This window comes from Lytechinus pictus, chromosome 17, assembly GCF_037042905.1.
Source record: "Lytechinus pictus isolate F3 Inbred chromosome 17, Lp3.0, whole genome shotgun sequence".
In the NCBI taxonomy this organism is placed as follows: Eukaryota; Metazoa; Echinodermata; class Echinoidea; order Temnopleuroida; family Toxopneustidae; genus Lytechinus; species Lytechinus pictus.
In genome coordinates this window covers 29,213,503-29,237,816 of record NC_087261.1, presented here as the reverse complement: position 1 = coordinate 29,237,816, position 24,314 = coordinate 29,213,503, and the positions used below count along the sequence as shown (strand labels likewise).

The following is a 24,314-nucleotide window of genomic DNA, read 5'->3' as shown; positions in this document are numbered from 1 at the left end:
AGAAGAAGAAGAAGAAGAAGACTTTTTTTTTGACTTTTCAAAATGAAACTTTATTTACAATCAAACTATAACATATATACAAATAAAATATGAGAATAATATACTTTATAAGTACAAATAAGGACTCATATAAACAAACCAAGAAAAAAAAAAAAAAAAAAAAAAAAAAAAAACATTAAACAACCAGTAAAGTAAAGGTAGGCTTACATTCCTATATTCAAAAAGACCAAACTAATTCAAAAGAGGTGCCGACAGAACAAAGAGCATTGTTCACACACCATCGCTTTGAGAAGGCATTGACGTTATTTTGTAACTTAAGAAACTCATAATCTAGAAGAATCCTGCTTTTCACTTTGGATTTCCAAACCAATAGGGGAACTGAAAAATTCAAAGAACGATACAGCCAATAAATGGTACTTTTGAAACTAATAAACAAAAAATTACATAAACGCACGGCTTCCCTGCAACGGCCCGAAGCATGCGGAACCAGCGCCCAGTATAATTCAAAGTCGATAATAATGTTCGGAATGAGACGCTTAATTAGATGATGTAGAACGATGAGTGATGGTTGGATGGCCGGGCATTGTATTAAGAGATGGAAGATGGTTCCCGTCTCACCACACCATCCACACTGAATTGGAATGTCTTTGTTGAAATGATGAAGTACTGGTAGAGATGGTAGGACATTGTGGAGAAGCTTGTACTGCATGTCCCCGTCTTTTTTAACTCTTACTCTGCCAGGCTCAATACCCCTCTACTGCCAGGGATATTCGAGGGAATCCTAAATTGACCGAAACGTGAGCAGCGACTGATTTTAAAACGGTCATAATTCTTTACCCGTGCGTTGTATAAGAAAACCTTCTACACATGAAATGATGCATGGTTCATGGGCTTTATGGTCGTGTTATTATCTTTCATATTCGCGTCTGGAAAAATGGAGAAAAGATGTAATATTTTACATCGTTTTTTTTCAATAAGTAAAACCTAGAAAATTATGATTTCATAAACATTTTAAAGAGTAAATAACCTGAGGAATTGTAGAGATACCAAGAAATTAAGAAGATAAAATGAAAGTTCAATGTTTACCCTTTCAAATGACGTATCTATTGATGAAATTGAACAAACAGAAATAACGAAAAATAATGCTCTTTTGAATGAAATACTATTTTGCTATTCAAGTTATTTCCTCTGAAGTTTGAGAGAGTATGTTTATACACACGCAATTGAAAGCGACCTTTTCCAAAAAAGGGCATTGTCGTCGATCAAGTGACCAATCACAGCACAGCTGCGATCCCCACGCAAACACACACAATAATATATTAGAGCCATGTATCTTCAAAGTGCGGCCAACCGTGCCCTTTCATTTGTGTAGTCTTCAAAATAAGACTCTGTAATTTTTTTTATTCGTAGTGTAACAAACAAAGTTATTGCCAGTTAGAAGGAGACAAAATATAAAAGAACTAAAGTTGATATATTGAAATATAGATAAAGAGGGGTCGGACAGATTCAATACTTACAAGTTTGGGGTATAAAATCCCACAAAATAATACGGGCGTTCTTGGCAAAGTGCACAGAAGTAAGAAAAAAAATAGTTTTCGTGAATCAAAGAAGAGGGAATGCAGATCAATTACAAACAAAAAAAGTCAATACAAATTTTCAAAAAGAAAATAGGCCTATTTGTTCTGTATTACTGGTCTGACCAAAGTAGCCACTCGTTAACATTCTACGCGACTACATCCTTTTGTTCATGCCACCAAGTCATGAACAATAGATGCCCAGACTCTCTTTCATGAGGAATCTCTAATCCGCGCTCCCTCCTGACCTATTATCTACATGATCTAGGAGAGTAATTTAGCACAGGATGTTCATAGAAATCGGGGCTTACGCGCGTCTTTTGATTTGACTTTTGAATACTTTCAAAGGTTCCGGTATTGATTTCTTATGGGGGACCCAGGTAAAGAGAAAACAATTTGCCCCCTACAGAAAAATCCTGCATCCGCCCAGGGCCTCCCCAGCTTGTAGCACTATCCGTGGTAAAAGACATAATTTGTTCAGATAACATAGTGTACAATAATATGCGTGGTATAAAGAAATGTAATATTCAACCCGTTATCATCGTTATCATTTTCATTTCTACTCTCTAAAGTCGTTTTAAAATCCCCTTGATAGTGACGTCAATGATGCAGCAACTAACAGGTCGGTCTGATCGGTTTTGTTAATGTATCCCTTTCTTTCTTTTCCTCAAAACATCTGATATTACTGTGTATACTCCGTTTACTTTTTCTCTGAACAATGGTTTGATTTAGCAAAGGAAAAACATCCACCTTGAAAAAAATAAATCTTGAGACGAATAAAGCGGTATTATCGGCCGTTTTAATCATCATATTTTTTTTTGCTTCTTCCTATTTCATTAGAGGAGAATATTGAACGATCCATATTTTTGTGAGAAGTTTGAATATGATATTGATAAGCATAACAAAGTCAGTTATTCATTTTTTTAAATGGTTTGGGCTATAAAAACACAAACGAATATGAACCGTTATTTACCTGATCTTAAGTTTATGAAGAGAGAGTTTGGCTGCAGAAGGAATGCAATTGATATGATTACAACAATTATTTTTGAATAATAATCATAATGATGATGATTCTGATGGCAATAACATTAATACTAATAAGAGAAAGGTGAAGGAGAAGAATAATGATAATAATGATAATAATAATAACAATAACAATAATGATAATAATGATTACGATAATATTAATACTAATAATGATAATAATAATAGCAATAATAAATGAATAAATAAATAATGAGTGTGATGATTGCAGTGCGACGAGAGTTGGAAATGACAGCCTTCTTTACTCATATATTTATAACGAGAACAATTTTGTGAGAATGCTAAAAAAACAAAGTATAAGACCTTTCCCCCCGCCCCCCCCCCCCCTCCTCCCCCAAACCTTGCACATTTGCAGGCAGAAAAAAGCCTTGACACAAGAATACTACCATACCGGCCTGCAAAAGACCCGATCGATAGCTCATGAATATTCATAAAAAAATAGCGAATGGGCGAGTAGCGTTGGGTGAGAGACATCGTACCGCTCTGTCATTGGTCAATTCCGAGCTGAATGCCTTCGCACACTCGCCTTTGCTCTGCCCATAGAAGTACGTGTATTGCTACACACAACCTTTATATCACACGTGTCTATAGGGGAAATCTTGATTCAGATCGCGGCAATATCCGAAATCAACTCTTCAAAATAATGATGCAAAAATGCCATTTTACTCAAAAAATGCCTATGTAAACCACTATTATTTATATGACAAAATCAATTGTGAATTCCTTGCCAATATAACAACATAAAAGACACAGAATATGGTGTTGATTTTCTGGCTGTAAAATTGGTTAAACAAAAACAAGTTACTTGGGCAACTATAGCTGCCAATGGCACTAGAGGCCTATGGGCAACTATAGCTGCCAACGGCTCTTAAAGAGTTAATTGTAGGTGGGGCATATATTTGTGTCCAGTTAATTTTCGTGTTACTTGAGAGAGTTCCATTTTCATGCCAGTGTGAAGGAAGTGATGAATCATAACTGTTTACTCGGCGTTTCAATGCACGATAAATATATTTTGTAGATAGTTCAGCTGTAGCTGTCCCTCTCACCAGTTTAATCACTAAAGGGGTGGGTGAGCTGCAAAGTGGACGAAGAGGGGCTTTGAGTCCAGCTAAAGTAAAAATAGTAGGGAAGATGGCAGATAGGCGATATTTCAGGATGGAAAGTTCTTGTCCAATCAAACGTCGAGAAAGGCGTTGACGACTTGCATCGTAGGCTGGATGGAGTTGAAGGCTGTCAACTGTGCGCCACTTGCCGTTGAAGGGGTCAATGATGTGCTTAATGAGCGTGATTCGACACACGAAGAGCCGTGCAGGGAAGACCGTGCTGCCTTCTAGCGATGGGGGAATTAAAGGAAAATAATTGAGCGGCATGTTTAAGACATGATTAACTGAGAGGGAAGTAATGTCAATGTGAGCTCCTGAGGCCCTCCAAGCAACCAATAATTCTGAGTAAAAACATTGCAGATTGGTGAGAAATTTGGGGTCTAAATCAATAAAACACAATTGGGAATCAAAGTTTAGACCCCTGTATTTTTTAAGATTTAGAGAGCACAGTAGGTAAGCAGGGTGAGAGCAAAAATTAAGAAAGCGTTGAAAAAAACAGAAACGGAAAGTGTGGACTCGTGCTTGGAGAGAAGCTAAACCAAGTCCACCATTGTTGGGTTCACAAGACAATATTTGTTTCTTAATGAGATGACGTTTATTAGACCAAACAAAATTGACCAACCTGTCCTGGAGTTCATTGAGTGTGTGAATGGGGACCGATAGTGTAGCCAGAAAATGAAACACTTTTGTGGCAGCTAGTTGGTTAGCTACGAGAATCTTGCCTTTAAATGATAAATAATTAGAAAGAGGGGTCCACCGAGAAAGTGTTTTATTTAGTCTATCCTTACAAATCACCCAGTTTTGTTGATAATAAGTATTGGTGTTACCTAGTTGAACTCCAAGAAAAGTTAATCCTTCGTTACTCCATTGACAAACAAGTGGTTTATCATTTCGTCGACACCACGATCCAGCCCAAAGGCCCTTTGACTTATTGTAATTTAAACAAGCATTAGAAGACTTACTGTACGTATTATAAACATTCTGAATAATATCAAAACCATTTTCAGAAGATAAAAATATTGTAACATCATCAGCGTAGGCCGATACAGATAAATTCAAATTAATATCGGGTATTTTAAAATTACACTGGGCCAGATTTTGTCTAAGTAAGTTGAGAAAGGGTTCAATTGCTATTGAGTATAGCATGCCCGAAAGAGGGCATCCTTGCCGAATCCCTTTTTGGAAATGGAAGGGTGCGGTTAATGAACCACATACTTTAACAAAGCTTTCTGCATGACAATACAACAACTTAACACTCGAGATAAACGAGTATCCGAATCCCATTGCCTTCATTGTATCAAAAAGATATTTATGAGATATATTATCAAACGCTTTCTTTTGATCAAGATTCACCAAGGCAATAGGGATATCGGCAGAATTTGCATAATGAATAATGTCCCTTATTAAAATGATGTTATCATAAATGGTACGACCTGGGACACAATAAGTTTGATCCTCATGAATAATGCTCCCAATACAGAGTTTCAATCTACTGGCAAGGGTTTTTGCAAATATTTTATAGTCCACGTTAAGAAGTGAGACAGGACGCCAGTTGGTAATCTCAGCAAGATCTCCCTTTTTGGGGATCAAGCTAATGATTGCCCTACGAAAAGAACGTGGTAAACTGCCATTTGAAATAGAAAATTGTAAGACTTCAAAGAAATCATTCTTAAACGTGGGCCAAAAAGTTTGATAAAACTCCGTAGTGAGGCCATCCATACCCGGTGTTTTATCTTTTCCTAATTGTTTGACAGTTTGTGTTAATTCTTCTACTGAAAAGGGCGAATCGAGATTTTTCTGTTCATCCTTATCCAAGCGTTTAATGTTGGAAAAAAGTTCAGCAGAAATACCATCAATGGGAGAAAAACTATAAAGGTCCTTGTAAAAAGAGTACACATGGTTCTTAATTTCATTTTCATTTACTGTGGTGCGTCCTGAAGGGAGGCGGATCTGAGAAATTCTTTTCCGTGAAGAGTTCGACTTCTCTAAGTTATAAAAGAAGGACGAGCTCGTATCAACCTCTTGGACTAATTTAAAGCGTGACCTAATCAAAGCACCCTTGGCATCATATTTTAACAAATTATTAAGTTCCTTTCTCTTTCTGATTATCTCTTGTTCTGTATTACTTGACAAACTAAAATTGGATTGGAGCTGCTCAATAGTGTTATTAATTTTCACAAAGGCAGCCCGTTTTTCATCAGCTATCTTTTTTCCATACATTTGAGTAATTCTTTTAATATGGGATTTGCCAGCATCCCACCACATCAAAATGTTCACAAATTCATTTTTGTGAAGCCTCCAATCGGTCCAAAAATGTACAATAATATTTTTGAAATTCTCGTCATCAAGTAAAGAGTTGTTGAAATGCCAGTATGCACTTCCCCTATGTTTGTGTTTGGGAGGTTTTAATTCTAAATAACCCGCATCGTGGTCAGAAAGAGAGCATGGTAAAATGCTGCATTTGTGAATAGAAGGGGTGAGACCAACAGGCAGATAAAAGCGATCTAGTCTTGCACGCGAGACGCCATGAATGCTTCGTGGGTTTCTCCTATGCCAGGTAAAAGCTTTTTGAGAAGGATTGAGTCTGCGCCATGCATCACAAAGGGTGAAAAAATCAATCGTTTTCCCAAGTTGTGTAGAGATTTTATGTCTATGTTCTTTTGGCATGCTCAGGCGATCAAGAGCGGGGTTAAGGGTACAATTAAAATCTCCCCCTAACATAATAACGCCATTATTTATCGTGCACAAGTGATCATGAAGTGATTTAATGGCTTTTAAAGCAAAATTATCATCTTGTGGTATCAAAATATTATACAAGTGATAAAATGTATCATCAATGCAAATTTTCGAATATAGTATATGACTGTCAACTATAGCTAAGCTATCAAACGAGCCAACAAGATTCTTCTTTACAATGGTGGTTATGCCGGAACCTCGAGAGATACCGGAAGAACAATTTATCACATATGATTTCCATAAATTCCAACAAGAAGAACGTGGCGTTAAATCATAAGTTTCTTGCAGAAAAATAACATCAGGACTAATTGCAATATTTTCAATGTAAGAATGAATAGAGGCAGTTTTCACTGAACCAGAACATCCTCCAGTGTTCAGCGTGAGGAATGACAAAGTCATTGCAAGGTGGAGAGCATACAGGGTCTTACCAAGCATGTAAAAAAAGAACTAAGCACAGTCTTCTAACTTTCTGATTAATTTTTGTACCCGCTGCTGGGTACTTTTCTTGAAGGCTGAACTATTCCGTAGAGGAATCAATTGCCTAACAAGGCCGGGTACATTCGAGGTGAATTTCCGGGCAATTTCAATTGGTTTTTTTCTTGCTTTGACTGTCTTTAGAAACTTCAACAAATCTTTGTCAGACAATGGGCCCTGACTTGACAGAAAAGATGACGCCCAATCGACCGAATCGTCGTCAGACAGGGTGTCATCCCACAACGAAGAAGGGGTGGAAGGGTTTGGGGAGGAAGGAGCTGAAGAGAACTGGATAACGGGGGAGGGAGTGACTGAAGAGGGCTGAAAGGCGGGGAAGGGTGGAACTGAAGAGGATTGGATGCCGGGTGGGGGCGGAGCTGAAGAGGACCAGGTGTTAGGTGACGATGGGGCAGGAGAGGACAGGAGGACAGGTGAAGGAGGGGGGCCTGTTGAAATAGGTGTAGAGGGGGGTGATTTCCTCATTTTCCTTGGTGGAGTTTTCGAAGTGAGGGGAGTAAGAATCGGAGTGTCAGGAGAGGATTTTGAAGGAGTTCTTTTCCTTTTAGCAACAATATCAGAAAAAAGTCTAGTGGGTGGTGGAGGAAAAGGTAACAGTGGTTCTGAGGACTTTGGCGATTTGGGGGTGTTCGACTCGTTTATCTCAGAGGACCCCTCAGAACCGACAGAATTGGCGTGATTTGAGGGCCTTTCTGGGAAGATGTTCTGTTTCTGCCCATGAACGGGCTCTACATTAAGAGGCACATTATTCGTGATATGAGATTTAAATCCCTTTGGTTGATGTTTTGGACCTACCTTGCCCCTATCCGATACTCTCTCGGTAAGACCTTGACGGTCTGTCTTTTTACAGGTGCGGCTAAGGTGACCCATTTCCCCACATTCAAAGCATCGAATTTCGTCAGTTGAAACGAAGACGCGATAATTCACACCCTCAAGTGAGAAATCGAGATGGGCGGGTGGGGTAACATTAGGATTAATAAGGACCTGAACCTGTCGCCGAAAGGACAAGATATGGGAAAATGGTTTATCTTTGAAACCTAATGGAATGGAACGAATTTGTGACACGACCTTACAAAAGGCTGCAATCTGTTTCACTAACAAATCGTTGGGTATTTCAGGGTATACATTCGAGAGAGTCAAACGAGTAGTGGGCAAAGTAAGTGGTGACAATTCAATAAACGAGTTCTGAAAAGTAAAGCCTTTGTCTACGGCATCCAGCACTGCCGTACGAGAATTTAAATAAATTGCAATTCTCTGTTGGCTGATGCGAGATGCCGAGACAATACAGTCAGCTGGTACACATGCATTAGCAAATTCCTTTACATAATCATGAATTGAAATAGTTGGAGTCGAAACAAAAGATATACCATTCTTTCGACTGACTCGGGTAGGTAGAAAACCCGAGGGTTGTTGGGCTGAAGTCCCGGGAAGGTCCCGGGCCTCCCGCCCAGCATCAGCCGCCATGGCCACTTCACTCACAACAAGAAAAAAACACTTGAAAATTACACAATTTTACAGAAAAATACAACCCAACAATGGTGGACCAAATAAAGCTTTGCCTTAGAAAACACTAAATACTACTCATAACAACAATAGGACCAGAAAAGGCCCAATAAAACGAAAAATCTTACGAGCTCACACGAAACACTTCCCTCCACGTTAAGAAGAAGAAGAAGAAGAAGAAGAAGAAGAAGAAGAGGAGGAGGAGAAGAAGAAGAAAGAAGAAGAAGAAGATGAAGGAGGAGGAGGAGGAAGGGAAGAATACAAAAAAGAAGAAGTTGGGGGAGGAGGAAGAGAAAGAGACAAGGAAAAAGAAGAGCAAGGAGAAGGGGAAGGAGATGAAGGAGAAGATAAGTTTAAATAATAATACATAAATAATTACAATGATGAAGACAAAGGTGAAGGAGGAGGATGAAAAAGAGGAATACGAAGGAGGAGGAGACGGAGACAAGGGAGTGGAGAGGGATGAAGTTGCAGAAGGATAGGAAAGGTGAGAAGTTGATTGAGAACATTGGCACAGAGAAGGGGAAAATATTACAATCAAGAAAAAACTATTGTAAAAAAGCAAGCCAAGGGTAAATAGCACCTCATGTACATGTACTATTTTGCTTGCATCTGAAAAGGGTGCATATTTCAACTGTTACATGATCAGTCATAAGTGGTATGTACACCTGTCAGATTAATAAAATATGTTAAGTGGAGAATATTGAGAAAGAAAAAGAGAAAATTGTAAAAATGCAGAAATTGAAAAATGTTTACTTATTAACTGTATTTTCACATCTACCATAGATATTTACATGAGACTTGTAACTGTCAGAAATGCTTAGCTTCTTGTAAAGGGGGAGTGGTCTGACCAACACTGTGTATTGGCTCTCATTGACTGTGTGTTGTAAATAACTAGTCTTAAAATATACCTTTTGAGATAACTTGTTGTAAAATGGGATAAATTACCCTATAATTTTATTTGTACGTAGAAAAGCTAAGAGGTCTTTTAGACAATAAGTACCTGATTTACTACTTGATAACATACGTGTAGAGTGTAACTATTGCAGTATAAAGGTATTTGGTAATAAATAAGTATGTTATGACTCAAGTGGGTCTCTAGTTCAAGACTACACTGCTCAGAATGTTGCATTACAGATTTAATATGTCCATATATGAGTAGTCAAGGTAGTCAAGCTGCATGTGTGCACCGATAAACGGTTGCCTGGCCAGGATACTCCCCAGGGAGTGATGATGGTGCACTTTATGTGAAGAACAGTGATGGATCCTATGACCGGGTAATAATAATTACAAGGTAAAGCGCTTAGAAACCAACATACATGTATGACGCGCTATATCAATGTATCTAATAATAATTATTATTATTACTGTGTATCATCTACTGTAGATGTGAACTTTCTTTATTACTATGATTATCATCCCACCGTTACCACCCTTTATTTTTAATTGTGTTTGTTTTGTTTTTTATATATTATGATTGATATCTACAATAAGAGAAAATATATGACAAACAAGCCAATTCTCTTTTAGGCAAGAGATTTTCTTTTTCTTTTGGAGAACAGTTATCCGTGCTATCAGAATACAGTGTACCCACTTTTCAAATTAGATTTCATTATTTCAGAGTGAGGTTTACGTACAAAAACCACAACTAGATGTAGATCTAGATCTATGATGATAATGTGACAGTGAGCTTTTGTTTTAAAGACTTCTAGTGATATTATTGTTTGCTGCAACAATGAGAGTTTGGTTTTCATAAAATGGAATATGCCAAAGCACGATGCAAGTTTTTATTGACCCTAAGTTCGAGTTCCTTGTTTTGTTTTTCTTCCCGTACAGGCTTGTCAACATACGGAAATGGATATGCCAAAAATAATAATAGAATCAGCCAATCACAGGCTACGTCAGACCAGATTGGCCATATACCAGGTTTGTACCCTTCTTGTCATTTTAAGGATATTGTCACACAGGTTAATGTGACTCCAGACTGACAAAAGCTATTGGTCCTTCTGAAGTTGGGTAGACGTTGGTTTAACCATGTGCTAAAATTATTGGCAGCAAAAAATGTCATAATTACCATTGCATATTTCCATTTTTACTGTGCTCTTTTGCTGTGCTTTACTAAGAAAGAAAATTATTTAAGTTCACAGTATTTGAGTGTCTAATTTATTGGGTTATTTCATTTCGATAAACATGTACATTTTTTAGCTTGCAAATAAAAAGCTACATAAATACTAATGATTTATAAACAAAAATAATAAGCTTACGGTAGCAAATGGGTGATCACAACAAACAAAATATAAGAAACTCCTATCCTTTCCTAAAATAAGAATTAAACACTTATGAAAGTATGAATTATTGAATGTATGCTTAAAAATAATAGAAATGAAAAAAAAAGACCAGCTAAGAAGGCATGGTTGTTTACCGCTGATTTCTTGGAAATATATAAAAATACATTACTAGAAAAAAGTACAAATATTCATTAAATCAAACAGGAGCTTTATAATTAGGAGAGTAGGGAGTGAACATAGAACAAACGCAGAGAGTGGGTATCGGGGAAGATAAATGCATGGGTAGGTATGATAATAATAACTGAACAATGAAGTATGAAGGTGGGGGCTCCACAAAGAAGGAATGATATACAACAGAATGATAAGTGAACACCAAAAGAAAAAGGGAGCGGGGTAGGATTTGTATGGTTTACAAATAATCAAGGGGGTATGTGGTAAGATGCAATTACTGATTTTTTTTTGCTTTGAATTCAAATAACTTTAGCTTATAAAGCTCTCAGAGAGTTCCAAAATTTGGGGGCAGCGAATATATGTAACAGTGTTCTACGTAAGTGGTGTGTGAGTCCTTGGCAGGCAATACAAATTAATTTGTCTTGTTGGGTAATGGTTTTTTATTTACTCAAAGTATATTGTTAAGAACGGAGAGCAATTCTCGGTTGTTATACCGGTACAAAAGTATTGCAAGATTCAATCGATATATATCCATGATTTTTAGGGTATTGCTTGAATAAAAGAGACCATCTGTAAGGTGTCTAAAATTGACCTGTGATGCTATTTTCAGTGTACATTTAAATTTGGTCTGCTGGATTTTGTTACGCATTAACATTATTTGAATAGCAGATGTTTGTCAAGAGAATTAGCAATGCTTTTGTTCACGTTTTGCTGCTAATTGATGTATATTGCATATTTCAGTTTCAGCACTGCACTGCAAGAACTATTTCCTTTTGCCTTGATATGGTAACCTGTTTCATCAGTATCTTTTACAATACATTTATGTTCTATTAATGCTATAGCCAGGGGAAGATATACTGGGGCATTAAACTGCTTTATGTGTAAGTTTCCCACCATTTTTTATATTCAATTAAACCTTTCTAACAAAATCTTTCAAATAACACACTTCATGTTTTTATAAAATATATTACACAAGACTTCATTCGGGCTGCATCAAGCGATCTCATGACATTTGCTCTGGCGATAGTTGCTCCTCTGTAAATTCCACACACAAATGGAATGACCAAATTCAACCCTGGATTTATTTTAACACTAAGCCCTATCATAAATCCAACCCTAAACCCTAAACATAAAACCCTATTGCAACCCTAACCCTATATCGTATATGAAATAAAGCCCGGAGCAGTTGTTGCAAGAGCAAATGTGTCACCGTATCAAGCTAGTTCATGTACCATTAAAGAAGTGGAAGAACTATTTTAATACAACAAATCACAACAAAATCAATGCAAATTTGTTATTATCAGTAAAAATCAAAAAGAGAGAGAATAAAAAACATCACTGCAAATATGTTACATATAGTTAACATTTGTATGTAACAGATGTTATCTATCTATTTCCCATGCCTAGTTACTACACAAGGCATGAACATTCTGAAGAAAAGTTTGAATTATTTTTCATCGTAAAAGCAGATTTAATCACCATAGCTCATGTCTAACTGCTACATGTACATGAATCATAAGAGCTTTAAAAAATGAATGTGAACATAAAGTCTATTTTAGTACCAGATAATGACACCAATATTTGCATGAGTATGCAGTGTACACTTTGTCTGTACATTTTTAATACAGTCAGAGCATATAGCTGATATGCTATTACTAACATTAGAATGAGAAAAGATATAAAACAGAAGAAAAGATTATATCTAATTATAAACCAGTATTTTTTTCTGGGAACCCACTCATGTCATAATTTACTCCACAAAAAAATCTACCAATACATGATTGTGAAGCTAAATTCTGCTGAAATATCATACGTTGATATCAATACGTTACCAAGCACTCAACCACACACATTAATGCGCTCTGTTTGACTGAAACAAATTATTATGCATTCTTCAATTTTCCATTATTATTATCACATTGCACTTTTGTGGCTGATGGATTAAAAGGATGTTGCAATTTTTCATAATTCATCATTGTTGAGGTTTATCCAAACTGTTTTATTGGAATAGGATGAATATGATTTTCAAGTTTCATTTCGACTCAACACATTACACAAACATGAAATATTAAAGGAGAATGAAACCCTTGAAACCAGCTGAATCCATATCAAAGAGAAAAATCAAAGAAACGTATTGTTGAAAGTTTGAGGAAGATTGAATGAATAATAAGAAAGTTATGAGCATTTGAATATTGAGATCACTAATGCCATGTAGATCCTCCCATTGGCAATGCGACCAAGATCTGTGATGTCACACACGTACAACTCCCTCATTACTTTAGTATTTCACTTATATTCTCACTTTTATAGAGTCTATCACAAGGTGAGGTGTTCTCTTTATAAGAGGACAAGTACAGAGGTTTCACAACATTATATAATTGATGAATCGTTTGTCATATGATTAGAATGAGCAAAAAGAGATGTTTTGGGGTATATTTTCAGTGTCCAAAAGGGGAGAGTTGTTCATCTGTGACATCATAGATCTTGGTCGCATTGCCAATGGGAGGATCTCCATAGCATTAGTGATCTCGACATTCAAATGCTCATAACTCTTCTATTGCTAGTCCTATTTTACTCAAACTTTTGTTGATCTTATTCTTTGATTTTTCTGCTCTCACAAAAGCTAACTTGCTCCAAGAGTTTCATTCTCCTTTAACCATATAAATCAATACAAAGGGATATACTATGTAAGCAATATAACCATATACAGGAAATAGAACAATGTTTTTGTTGAGCAATAAATAATAATGATCATCATACTATAATATATACATTAAGGGTAAAACTAAATGTAGAACAGTCTTGATTAAACATCTGCAAGGCTGTTTTTATTTATCTTTTTTAATAAAATAAAAGTTGAGGATTTTGAGAAAATCAAGCCTGAATCTTAGCACTATTTGCCCTAAGCCGATCAACAGTCTATTGAAAGAAAAAATGTGACATAGATGCTTTAAATTTGGAATAGTCTTCAGTAGAATTTCGGTCCTGTAAAAACACTTAATATATTAAAAAATCAAATTAAAGAAATATTTGCCAACATCTTGAATATTTTAGATGCATTCTTTATTTTAAAGCTCTTTTGTGTGGTATCTGTACTGTTCCTCTTTTTTAAAATTTATTTTGATGTAAGTTTGTATCTGGTTTAATTTCAATATTGATAAGATATATTTTATTTCCCGCACTAGGGTAGCTGACTTGACAAGCCATCTGTCTTATTTTGGCTATTTCCTTTATTTTTTCTTTGTAATGTTAAGACTATTATTTGTATATACCATGTAGAAATGTATACACTTGTAAGCATTGTCTTCCTATTAAGCGTGGGTATATTCAATTTGTGTTATTTCTTATATGGAATTTTAAATAAATTAAATGAACTGAACTTAAAAATCTACTAATACAGAATTAGTGTATGGAAGGGCAGTTTAATTGGTTTCATGACATTTGCTCTAGCGACAATTTCTCCAATGGAAACTCTGGCGACAATTGCTCCGATGGAAAATCTGCACATTAAGCCAAACATTAAATCCAACCTCCATATCTAAATAAACCCTAATATAATCACTATCTTTACATTATTCTGAACCAAAAATTCTATTATGATTTCAATCTTATGCCCTCTGAGATATCAAGACCGGAACAAATGTCGCAAGAGCAATTGTCGTGTCACTGTTTGATTATGTGCATCTCTAACGTTAGATGTCGGTCATTGATGTAAACAATCATATATGATTGATACACATTAAAAAAAACAAAGACACAGATACAGATATATGTTCACAACCCTTGCCCAGGTCCTTTATGTTGCAAATTCTGAAGACTTTGCTCAAACAGAAAAGACTGTGCCTGCAAAGATTAACAGCTAATATAAAATTTAAACTTCAAACTGGTTGCATCCCTAATCTCAACATTGTTTTACAATCTTTTTCCCTCAGAAAATATTGTGCAAGAGCACATCCGGCACTACCTGGACGAAAACCCGCAATTCCTGGAGGACTACGTCCTCAACCACACCAGCGCCGAACAGGTGGAAAAATGGCTGAACAGCCTGCGCAGGAAACCCGCACCGAGGAGTGCGGGACGGAGCCCCGGACACCAGACTCAGGGCCTGAAGCGGCCCCTGTTGCAGAGCTCAACTTCAACTATCGGTATCCCAGGGCCCCATAATTCAAAGCTCGAAGGAACGTTTACAGGTAAGGGGGTTGGCACAGGAGCAATTCATGTGCTGGTGGGTGTTGTCTTGTTTTGTATTGTGATTTGAATTGTACTTCTAGATAGAGATCTGTATACATGTGGAAGAAAATAAGGCCCCCAAGATCATTGTGATATGGCCCTCATTATCCCAGATTTGGAAAGTTGGGTCAGTCGTGTTTTTCTCTCTCTTTTTAAAATAACGTCAACTGATGTGCTGCACAAAGAAAATTGTTCTTGGGACGATTCATTTATACAGTCAAAAATGTCCAAATGCATATTAAAGTGCTTTTTTTAACCACGAAAATTGAAATCCAAAAAATTCTTCACCCAAATCTGACATTTTTTCACAAAAACTTTGCATTTGTATATTTTGGGTCTGCTAAAAAAAACACAAGAAATCAAAACCTTTTTTTTGTGCACATTTCACGTTCAGTCCAATTAGGGCAACATAACAATTTTTGTTTCTTTTTTAAGGCCTAATCATATTCCACAATTCCTCTCAAGACTTCTAATTAATATAAATCGCCTTAACTGCCATACCAAGACAAAAAAACCTGGCTCAACAAGACAAATTTCAAAATCATAGGGGAGAATCATATCTTCACTCCTAAAATTTCCGGACCACATGAACCCTGCAAAGAGTCTGTTAAGATTACCATACTCTGGTTAGGTAAAAAAAAAAAACACAAACAAATGACTTTGTAAGGTAGGTGTGACCCAACAGCAAGTCATCATGACTGTATTCTGGGTCAGCTGTGATTGTAACAACATTAGATACCATGGACGTCAGCCTGGAGGATTATCTCTGGGGTTTTTTTCTGGGTTTTTTTTGGGGGGATATGGCAATCTGTTTCGCTGATGCCAATATTTGACACCAACAGGCCCCCTTGCAAGTCAATCTGAAGTATTGATACATGTTTAAGGATTGTATACTTTTGTTTGTATTAATGTTTACTCCAAGATTGTTTGTAGTGCATAGACATATTAATGATAAATTTCAGGGGTCCATGTTTTAAAGACTTACTAATATGGTTACCCTGGTTTGGTAATGATTACAAAGTAATTTCTAAACAAACATTTACCCAACAAAAGGTTTTTTTTGTATGTGTGGTATTAAAAGATAATAATCTGTAATGATGATGATAATGAGTAATGATCTATAATTATTTTCTTTTTAAATGAGAAATTAAAAAATGATGATAATAATGATAATAAAAGTGGCTTCCTTTCACTAGGAAATATTTTATCTAGTTATTTTTCTTGTTCCCCTTACTGGAAGCCCTGCTCCCAATTATGTCCAAACAACATAGTTCTTCAAATACATTTTTTATAAATCCTTATCATATAAACAAAAGTGATACTTTCATATTCCATTTTATGTCCTTGATTAGTATTTTTTTTATATATCTCATTTTACACATACAATCATGACAGTATAAGTATCTTCAATGTATTCATTACATCTAAGAGTCACGAGGGAACATGAGTGGAGAAACAATCTGCTTTCAAAACAAGGAAGCTGCCTTTTATTGGAAGATCAACTGTTTTTCATCTTCGTTTGACCAAACAATGTTAACAAGAAGCTGAAGGGAACGATTCCCCCACCCACACTGTTTTCCTGTGGCAAACAGTTTCGAGTAAGCGATCCTCAAAAGCATCGCGTTTCCACCATTCTATATTTGTACATCCCATTCGCCATATAGCACCAGGTGTTTGGAGTCGGCCGCGTACCGTGTGTCGAAGCTATGTAAACAGTTCTGGTTACCATGGCAATGGCATATCGATCGGCTATTGAATTTTTGGACGATACCTTGATGTGGGATGGCGCAAGGTTTTGGCAGCTGCCAAGAGAAAGAATCCTCGCCTGAAATCTCTCTCTCCATAAAACATGACATGGTTTGGTAGATCATGCACTGCTGGTGGTATTGAATAAATTTGTTCATACTTTAAAGCCAAAAAGGTACATGTACCTTACTTGCAGAGTTAATATGACTGAGTGCATTTATGGTTTTGTAATTTCCACTTTGATTAATTTCACCTCATGAATTCATCCATTTCAGCGCTGTATCAGTATATTTAAATTAATTGGAATGGAATAGTAAAGTAGTATTACTACAATCCATTCTTGAAAGATGATTGCACACAACCAATTTAGTTGATCATTTAATTGTTGTACATTTCATACATGTATGTCAAGGTTTGTCTTTCTTTGTAGTAATGCGATAGCTATAATCATCATAATAATGATAAGAGCTATTAGCCATAGTGCTCCCAAACCTTACAAATGTTAAAGTTGAAAACATCACCAATTGATTTTAAAAATTAATTATTTTGGTAAAACTTTAATACACATAAGAATATGGCAATGTGATTTACTGAAGTGTGATAATATGATGACAGTAAATGAATATTCGTTTAGGGGATTCTTATATTCTCTTGATATTACCATTGATGCAACTACATGTATGCCCATGGCTAAAATGTTAATATCATTGTTATAAAAAAACTGTTTGATTTGCATCATGTAGATACATGTAATGTATATACATCACTTTTTGTTACATAATTTGTAGAGACAGTGGGCTTTCCTTTTCAATTATAACTTAATCATACTTTTGTGTATTTATCTTGTTAACTATTTTATCTTTTAAATATTTTAATTGAGTATATACGTATAGAAATAAATGTACAATTACTATAATCATTAATATTTCTGTGTAAATATTTACAGAGATCAAATAAATCATATTGTATTATGTATTACTCATCACCTAGATGGGGAAAATATTTAAATGGTATGCAATTTGTAATATACAAGAAGTGTTTCAAATATTGTTTCTCTGAGACAGAGACAAAGCAATATCTTTTATTAATTAATGTACTTACTTTTTTATTTCTTTATCTAGATACATATACATTTTTATCTGTTTGACAATATCTATAGATCTTTACTCTATCTACCAAGCATTTCCACCAGAATATATGTTTTTTTTTTCTTTTTGCCCATAAGATTATTGCATTATGCCATCTCCTAATTTCCTTATTCTTATTTTCTTCACCAGGGGAAACGATACGAGCTTCACATGCCAATGCAAGACAGTGGAAGGTAAGAAAAAGCTTCCTATTTTTAATATTAATCACAAGGTTGCAAAGGCCTATCAAATGTCCTGTTGCATTTGTATCACTGCAAGCACACCCAGTGTCATCAAGCAATGGGAATATAGTTTTATGTTTGCAATTGACTGCGAAACCATCCGTCAATGGATTGATGAAGAGATAGTGACAAAGGCCATGACAATGATGATGATGATGATGATGATGATGATGATGGTAATGATGATGATGATGACAATGATGATGAAGATGATGATGATGATGGTAATGATGATGATGATGATGATTATGATGATGATGACAATGATGATGATGATTATAATAATGATGATGTCAATGATAACAGATTATGATGAAGAGGAGGATTATGGTGAAAATAGGCAATAGTGATGACGATGACGATGAAAACAATGGTAATGACAGTAATGAATAATGATGGTAATTATTTTCTACAAAGATGTACAAGAGAGTAAAAAATATCATAGAGAAAAGCCATCAATTTAAGAACCACGTAAAAGACAATTTAAGAGCCACATCAACTTAAAAGCCACATAAACGTTTGAGAACATCTTCAATGCTATGGTCACAAATACCTTTACGAACCGTACAAACACTTTTTTACCATTTATCATTTCATACAGAAATCGTTCATAAGGTGTTCATATATTAGGTATTTGTGGCCGTAGCATCAGCTTAGCAATATCTGTTGTATCTAATGGTCATGGTTATTAGGTGCGTAAAACCACTCACGCGATGCTGATCTTCTCTTACATTTCAAGGAGAAATATCTAATAATATAGTTGTGGCAAATCTTTGGCGTTATGGAAGGTCACTAATGGCTCTCGCTTGCAATTCATAGATGTCAAGACATCTAAAGGGAATAAAAGAAATTTGCTAGACACATGGGCAGCAGGCGGCACGTGCGACTCAAAAGAATCTGATTGATTGCACTTACTGCTTGGCAATTCTTTGAGAGAGTCAGTTGCCAAACTGACCCCAAAATTATGCAAGTGTGAAAAGAGATGTAATGTGCGAAATCTCGCGGGGCGTGACGATTGCTGGCCATTGGAGTCATTTACACTGAAAGCATAAACGGTATATGATTTTAGACTTAAACTTTGGCTTAAGGTGGTCGGTCATGGTGTAATTATTATTGGTGTTGAGAGCCAAAGATCAGGCTACTGAGAGATTGAAGACGGAATGTTCATTTCATAAAGCCTGGCACACACCTTTGCATTTTTAGCTTGCATGCAGTTGTGCATAATGGAAATTTGGAGCACTCCAAACTGGACAAAATAATAATAAAGATTTATAGAGCAAAGAAAATATTCACTTAAGTATATATTCTACTTTGCTATATAAGTATATAATCTATTGTGCCATAAAGTATATTCTACTGCACTATATATATGTAAGTATATACATTCTAATTTGCCATTAAGTATATATTATACTGCGCAATTTAAAACAACTCATTTAAGATTCTAACGCAAATGCCTAGCGTCCTAGCTCAGTAGTTTTAAACTTTTTCAAACATCCGCTAAATCCATACTGCGTTCGGCCTGTGTAGTTATACGCTGCTAAAAATGCAGAAGTGTGAACCCAGCATTAGAGAAGGGACTAACAGAGCCTGGAAAAGTCAATAGGATTTATAATTGTTGCTGAAAGCAAGAAGCTTAAGATTTTTTTTTGTCATTGTGACTTCACTAATGAGTCTTACTGTCATGTGATGGTGAAAAATAAACAACAGAAATTAACAATGCATTCATATTACATGCCTACATAAAATCATTTTTAATGCCTAATGACTCTATGTGCGGAAGGGATCACCAAACATAATCACTCTTGTATTGATGAAACAAAGTATTATCACCGCCAGTGTAAGGAAATGGCTCTTAATCACATATGTGACTTTTGACCAATCATATTTGTGGGAAATATGATAAATAATATCCAATAATGTGAATAGCTTCTCAAAAACAAATGTTCAGGTTTTGTTTCCTTCATTGTAAAAGGACCCCCTAATATAATCTTTTACATAAAGCACCGATTCCTTTCAGGATAGTAAGGTCAACAAGCGAGCAGAGTGATGAAGGGCATAAAAAAAATGTTTCCATGGTAACCAATGAATCAAAGGATAGCATCTCAACGTCACTTGGACTTCCCATGGGAATGTATGAGACAAACCTGCCTGAGCTTAAAAGGCATTTTCGGTGATGCTTTCTTTTTCTTCTTTCTTTTAGTGCTCTCTGGGTTAGTAAAATCTCACGCTTGTGACTCCTCTCTTTCTCTCTCTCTCTCTCACTTAATTTCTTTGATTTGTTTCTCTATTTCTGATTTACAAGCATATCTGATGCATCTACTTCCTTACTCTCTTTATCCACTGTGTGACTTGCAATATGTCTGTCTTTCTCTCTCTCTCTATCTGTAATTGTTCTCCTCCTCCCTATTGCCTCTTTCTCCTTCTCTCTCTCTCTCTCTTTCTCTGTTTCCTCATTTTCTTTTACTATTTCCATCACCTCTTACAATGTCTCTCACTCAATCTATCCCTCTCTCTTACTCACTCTTCCTTTTTATCTTATCGCAAATTTCCTTACTCCTGTAATCAGCCCATACCCTAACCCCCCTCCTGCTTGCTCACTCCATCCCTCTATACCTATCTTCCCCCCTCTCAATTTCCCCCTTCTCTCTTTTTATTATTATTTTGTTTTGCTCCAACTATTTCTCCCTATCCATCCTCATATCTTTCTCTCCCCTCCCTCCATCAATCTCTATCTCCCCATCTCTCTCCCCCATGTTTTTTCATTTTCTGTTTTGCTCTATCTATCTCTCCCCATCCCATCCCCAAATTCTTCTCTCCCCTTTCCACCTCACTACCTCCATCCCTCTGTATCGTGTTATAAGGTGGTTTCAGACCGCCTCGAAGTTCGTCAGTTCCAGGTATTTTCTGATGGGGAAATTTACCCCGATCAGAAAATACCAGGTAATATTGGCAATGTGAAAGCAAATTACAAGTAATCTCCCCGAAAGAAAATACCCACTAAATAGTAGGTACTTGTCAAAATTATGAGAACTTTCGCTGGGATTTTCCAAGGTCGCAGGTATTTTGGCAATGTGAAAGCAATTTACGGGGACTTTTAGCCCAGCGTGTAGTTGGGTGCGGGCGCTGTGGGCACGGCTGCTGAGCTAGTGATTTTGTTTGCTTATCAGACCATACTGTGCATGCTCATAACTTCAGGAACTTATCCCGAAGGGTATGTTTCGGGGTGGTGTGAATGCAGGAATAATTGATGGGTATTTTTTAGCCTAAAAATGTTCTCGTAATTTAACGGGGATTCTTATGATCGAGGCGGTTTGAAACTACCTAATATTACCTGGTATTTTCTGATCGGGGTAAATTTCCCGATCAGAAAATACCTGGAACTGACAAACTTCGAGGCGGTCTGGAACCACCTATTGTGTTCAATTTTTTTACCCATCTGTCTGTCTCCCCTTCCATCCCCCAACTTTCTCTCCCTTAATACTGTCTTTGCTATAGATGAGTATCAAGGGACACCCTATTGTAATGGCATACTTCATAATCAAGTTGGAGTTCCATTCTGATATGATTTCCTTCAATTTAAGGTGAATAATTTTTCCTTTCAGAAAACATGGAAATGTGGCGGTGCAGAGGTCTGTAAAGACATTCTTGATAAATGTCAAGATCATACCAGAGTGCTCTCCCACTAACATCATATAAATGAAATTATTTTTGTGCTATTTGCCATTACAGCAGACAGGTAGTTAATATATATTATAATGCAAGTATTTAACAAAGGTATAGGCCTAAATCAAGTCAAAGACATGCAAATGGCTATGATCTAGAAAGAGGATTGCCTTGGTCTCTCTCTCTTTGTCTCTTCCTTCCTCTATTGCTCTCCCTTATTCTAAGTCCTTTATGTGATTGATAGGAAGAAGGATAGACAGGGGCAGCAAAACAGGGGGGGGGGGGGGGGGCTCAACCACCTTTATTTTTTTCCCAGAACCATGTTCGAATACATAAATGCAGTATGACCATCTGATTGTTATCTTTTGTATGGTCAGCCCCCCCTACCCACTTTCAAACTGTTCCGCGTCCCTTGATATATGTGTCTGTCAAGCACTTACAGTCGTCGTTCTGATGAATAAAACACTACATAATAGAGATTATATACCCCTTTCAGTAAATAACTGCTAAGTGCCTTGCTCTGGGTTAATTGCTCGCAAAATCTTTTTTTTTTGGACTGATATGTTATCTTAGAAACACCAGACTTCTGTAATGTTGGCATGTACCAGTTATAGATGAGAGAATTAAAGGGCACAATTGCCAATGCCTGGCCCAAATGTTTAGTATAGTCAAAGGTCATTACAAATCTAAGCATTGTCTTTTCTTCCTGTCAGCCTGATGTAATCCTTTGCATTGACCAAGACAGTTGGCTCCCTTTCATACTGATTTATTAAAGGCCCTGTCAAATCGTTCCATTCAAGCCTTGCATTTGACTTGCGAGTAACTATTTTTGCTACCCACAGGCTGCCCGCATTGCACGTTTCTCACACGCAGTTGCCCACAGGAGCTCACTTAAGTCCGATTTGCACGCATGAACATGCCCCAAATTTTGTCGCAGATGAGTTGTGGGCAACCCGCAACTCACCCACAATAGGCTTCCATGGAGCGATGTGACAGGGCCTTTGAAGATAAACTTTGGTACTGGTAAGAATAGAAAATAAATATTTACAGAATTTAATGAAACTTACACAGAATTTTGAAAGCTATAAATATCTGCCAAACAGGTTTTTATGGAAAATGTCTAATTACAGAGTAATGAGCAAATGAGGATTAGAAGACTTACTGAAGAATGTCTGTCTGTTTATAGCAGCACTTCACAACCTTCTTTTTTTACTCGAGGACCACTTTGACTCTCATATTTTTTCGAGGCCCACCTACCAAACTTTTAGCAAAACGTTCATTTTGAATTTAAAAATGTTTCGTGAAATTTGAACTCAAAGCTCTGAAGCACATTCAAAACAAACAGTTTGAGAACTAATCTGCATTCGCAATTGTCCGGTAAATGGGCGACAACAAATACATACATGTACATAATGCACATGAGGTTCACATCAAAGTTAGAGCGAAACCATCATAGTGTGCATGTGCATGCTTTGCAACAAGCATGATACCTAAAATAAGGCATGCTTTAGTTTTCCTTGACCCACGTAGACCGATCAGACATAACATGTTCTGACAGGTCTGTGAAATATACCTGGAATAGTTTTGATCCCCCAATTTTTTTTTCTCTGGAGTTTCTAGTGACCCTCCTGAGAGAGCTTCGCGGCCCACAGGATGAGAAGTGCTGGTTTATAGTATGGACGTTGTTTCCTATGTTATCTACACCAGGAAATTATGTGGAAATGATATTAATATAATTTCAAGCTAGTCTAAAATTTGTTCTAAATAAGTAGATCTATTCTGGGCCCCGTCTTACAAAGAGTTACGATTGATCCGAGCAATCAAAACTATGGACGGCCAGCAACGTCAACCTGTATTATGCATGTTTGCCCAAAAATGTTTTCTAACTATGATGTATATTCATGCATTCATTGTTTTCTTGACAATTCACTGTGCTTCTCTTTGTTTACAAAGGACATTGTGCCAATCTCCTATAGGAAAAAATTATGACACTGATGGATTTCCATAGAGTTACGATTGATTGGATCAATCGTAACTCTCTGTAAGACGGGGCCCAGGTGTATGATAAGCATTTTAGGAATGCTTCTAACCATTTCATATCTAAATTAGATTATGATACTAGAACTGGACCTCCAATGAAAAGCACTCTCTGCTGTGAACTGCTGATATCATATTTTACTATTTTGGTTTTGTGCGGATTATTTCGGCATGCACCAGATAATGAAAGGCATGACGTTATACAACATGAAAAATATCATTCACAGACATGAAACTCCTCCTCTCTTTGAACTTCATTAACTTTTCATTTCTGGATATTTGGTTCTCATCGCATTGCTCATCAATTTGCTGTAACACGTTTCCTGCGTGGCCTCGATCTTTACATGTACGTTCA

At 36.5% G+C, this 24,314-nt stretch overlaps 1 protein-coding gene and 1 long non-coding RNA gene across 2 annotated transcripts; both read left to right on the top strand.

Moving 5' to 3' along the window:
- The first annotated feature begins 7,289 nt into the window (after positions 1-7,289).
- LOC135157370 (zinc finger and BTB domain-containing protein 47-like) lies at positions 7,290-8,813 on the top strand. The gene is made up of 2 exons (XM_064112623.1): positions 7,290-7,539; positions 8,614-8,813. The coding sequence occupies exons 1-2, from the start codon at positions 7,290-7,292 to the stop codon at positions 8,811-8,813; spliced, it is 450 nt and encodes a 149-aa protein (XP_063968693.1).
- Positions 8,814-10,292: 1,479 nt separating this feature from the next.
- On the top strand, positions 10,293-18,208 carry LOC135157301 (uncharacterized). The gene is made up of 3 exons (XR_010296313.1): positions 10,293-10,378; positions 14,844-15,101; positions 18,165-18,208. It is a non-coding gene; the product is annotated as an uncharacterized LOC135157301 (long non-coding RNA).
- The last annotated feature ends 6,106 nt before the right edge of the window (positions 18,209-24,314 follow it).

What these genes read in the sequence shown, in the direction of transcription:
- LOC135157370 (XM_064112623.1), top strand. Translation starts at nt 7,290, where the DNA reads ATGCCGGGTGGGGGCGGAGCTGAAGAGGACCAGGTGTTAGGTGACGAT. An exon ending in AGTGGGTGGTGGAGGAAAAG is followed by an intron (nt 7,540 to 8,613) that starts GTAACAGTGGTT and finishes CTCCACGTTAAG; the next exon opens with AAGAAGAAGAAGAAGAAGAA.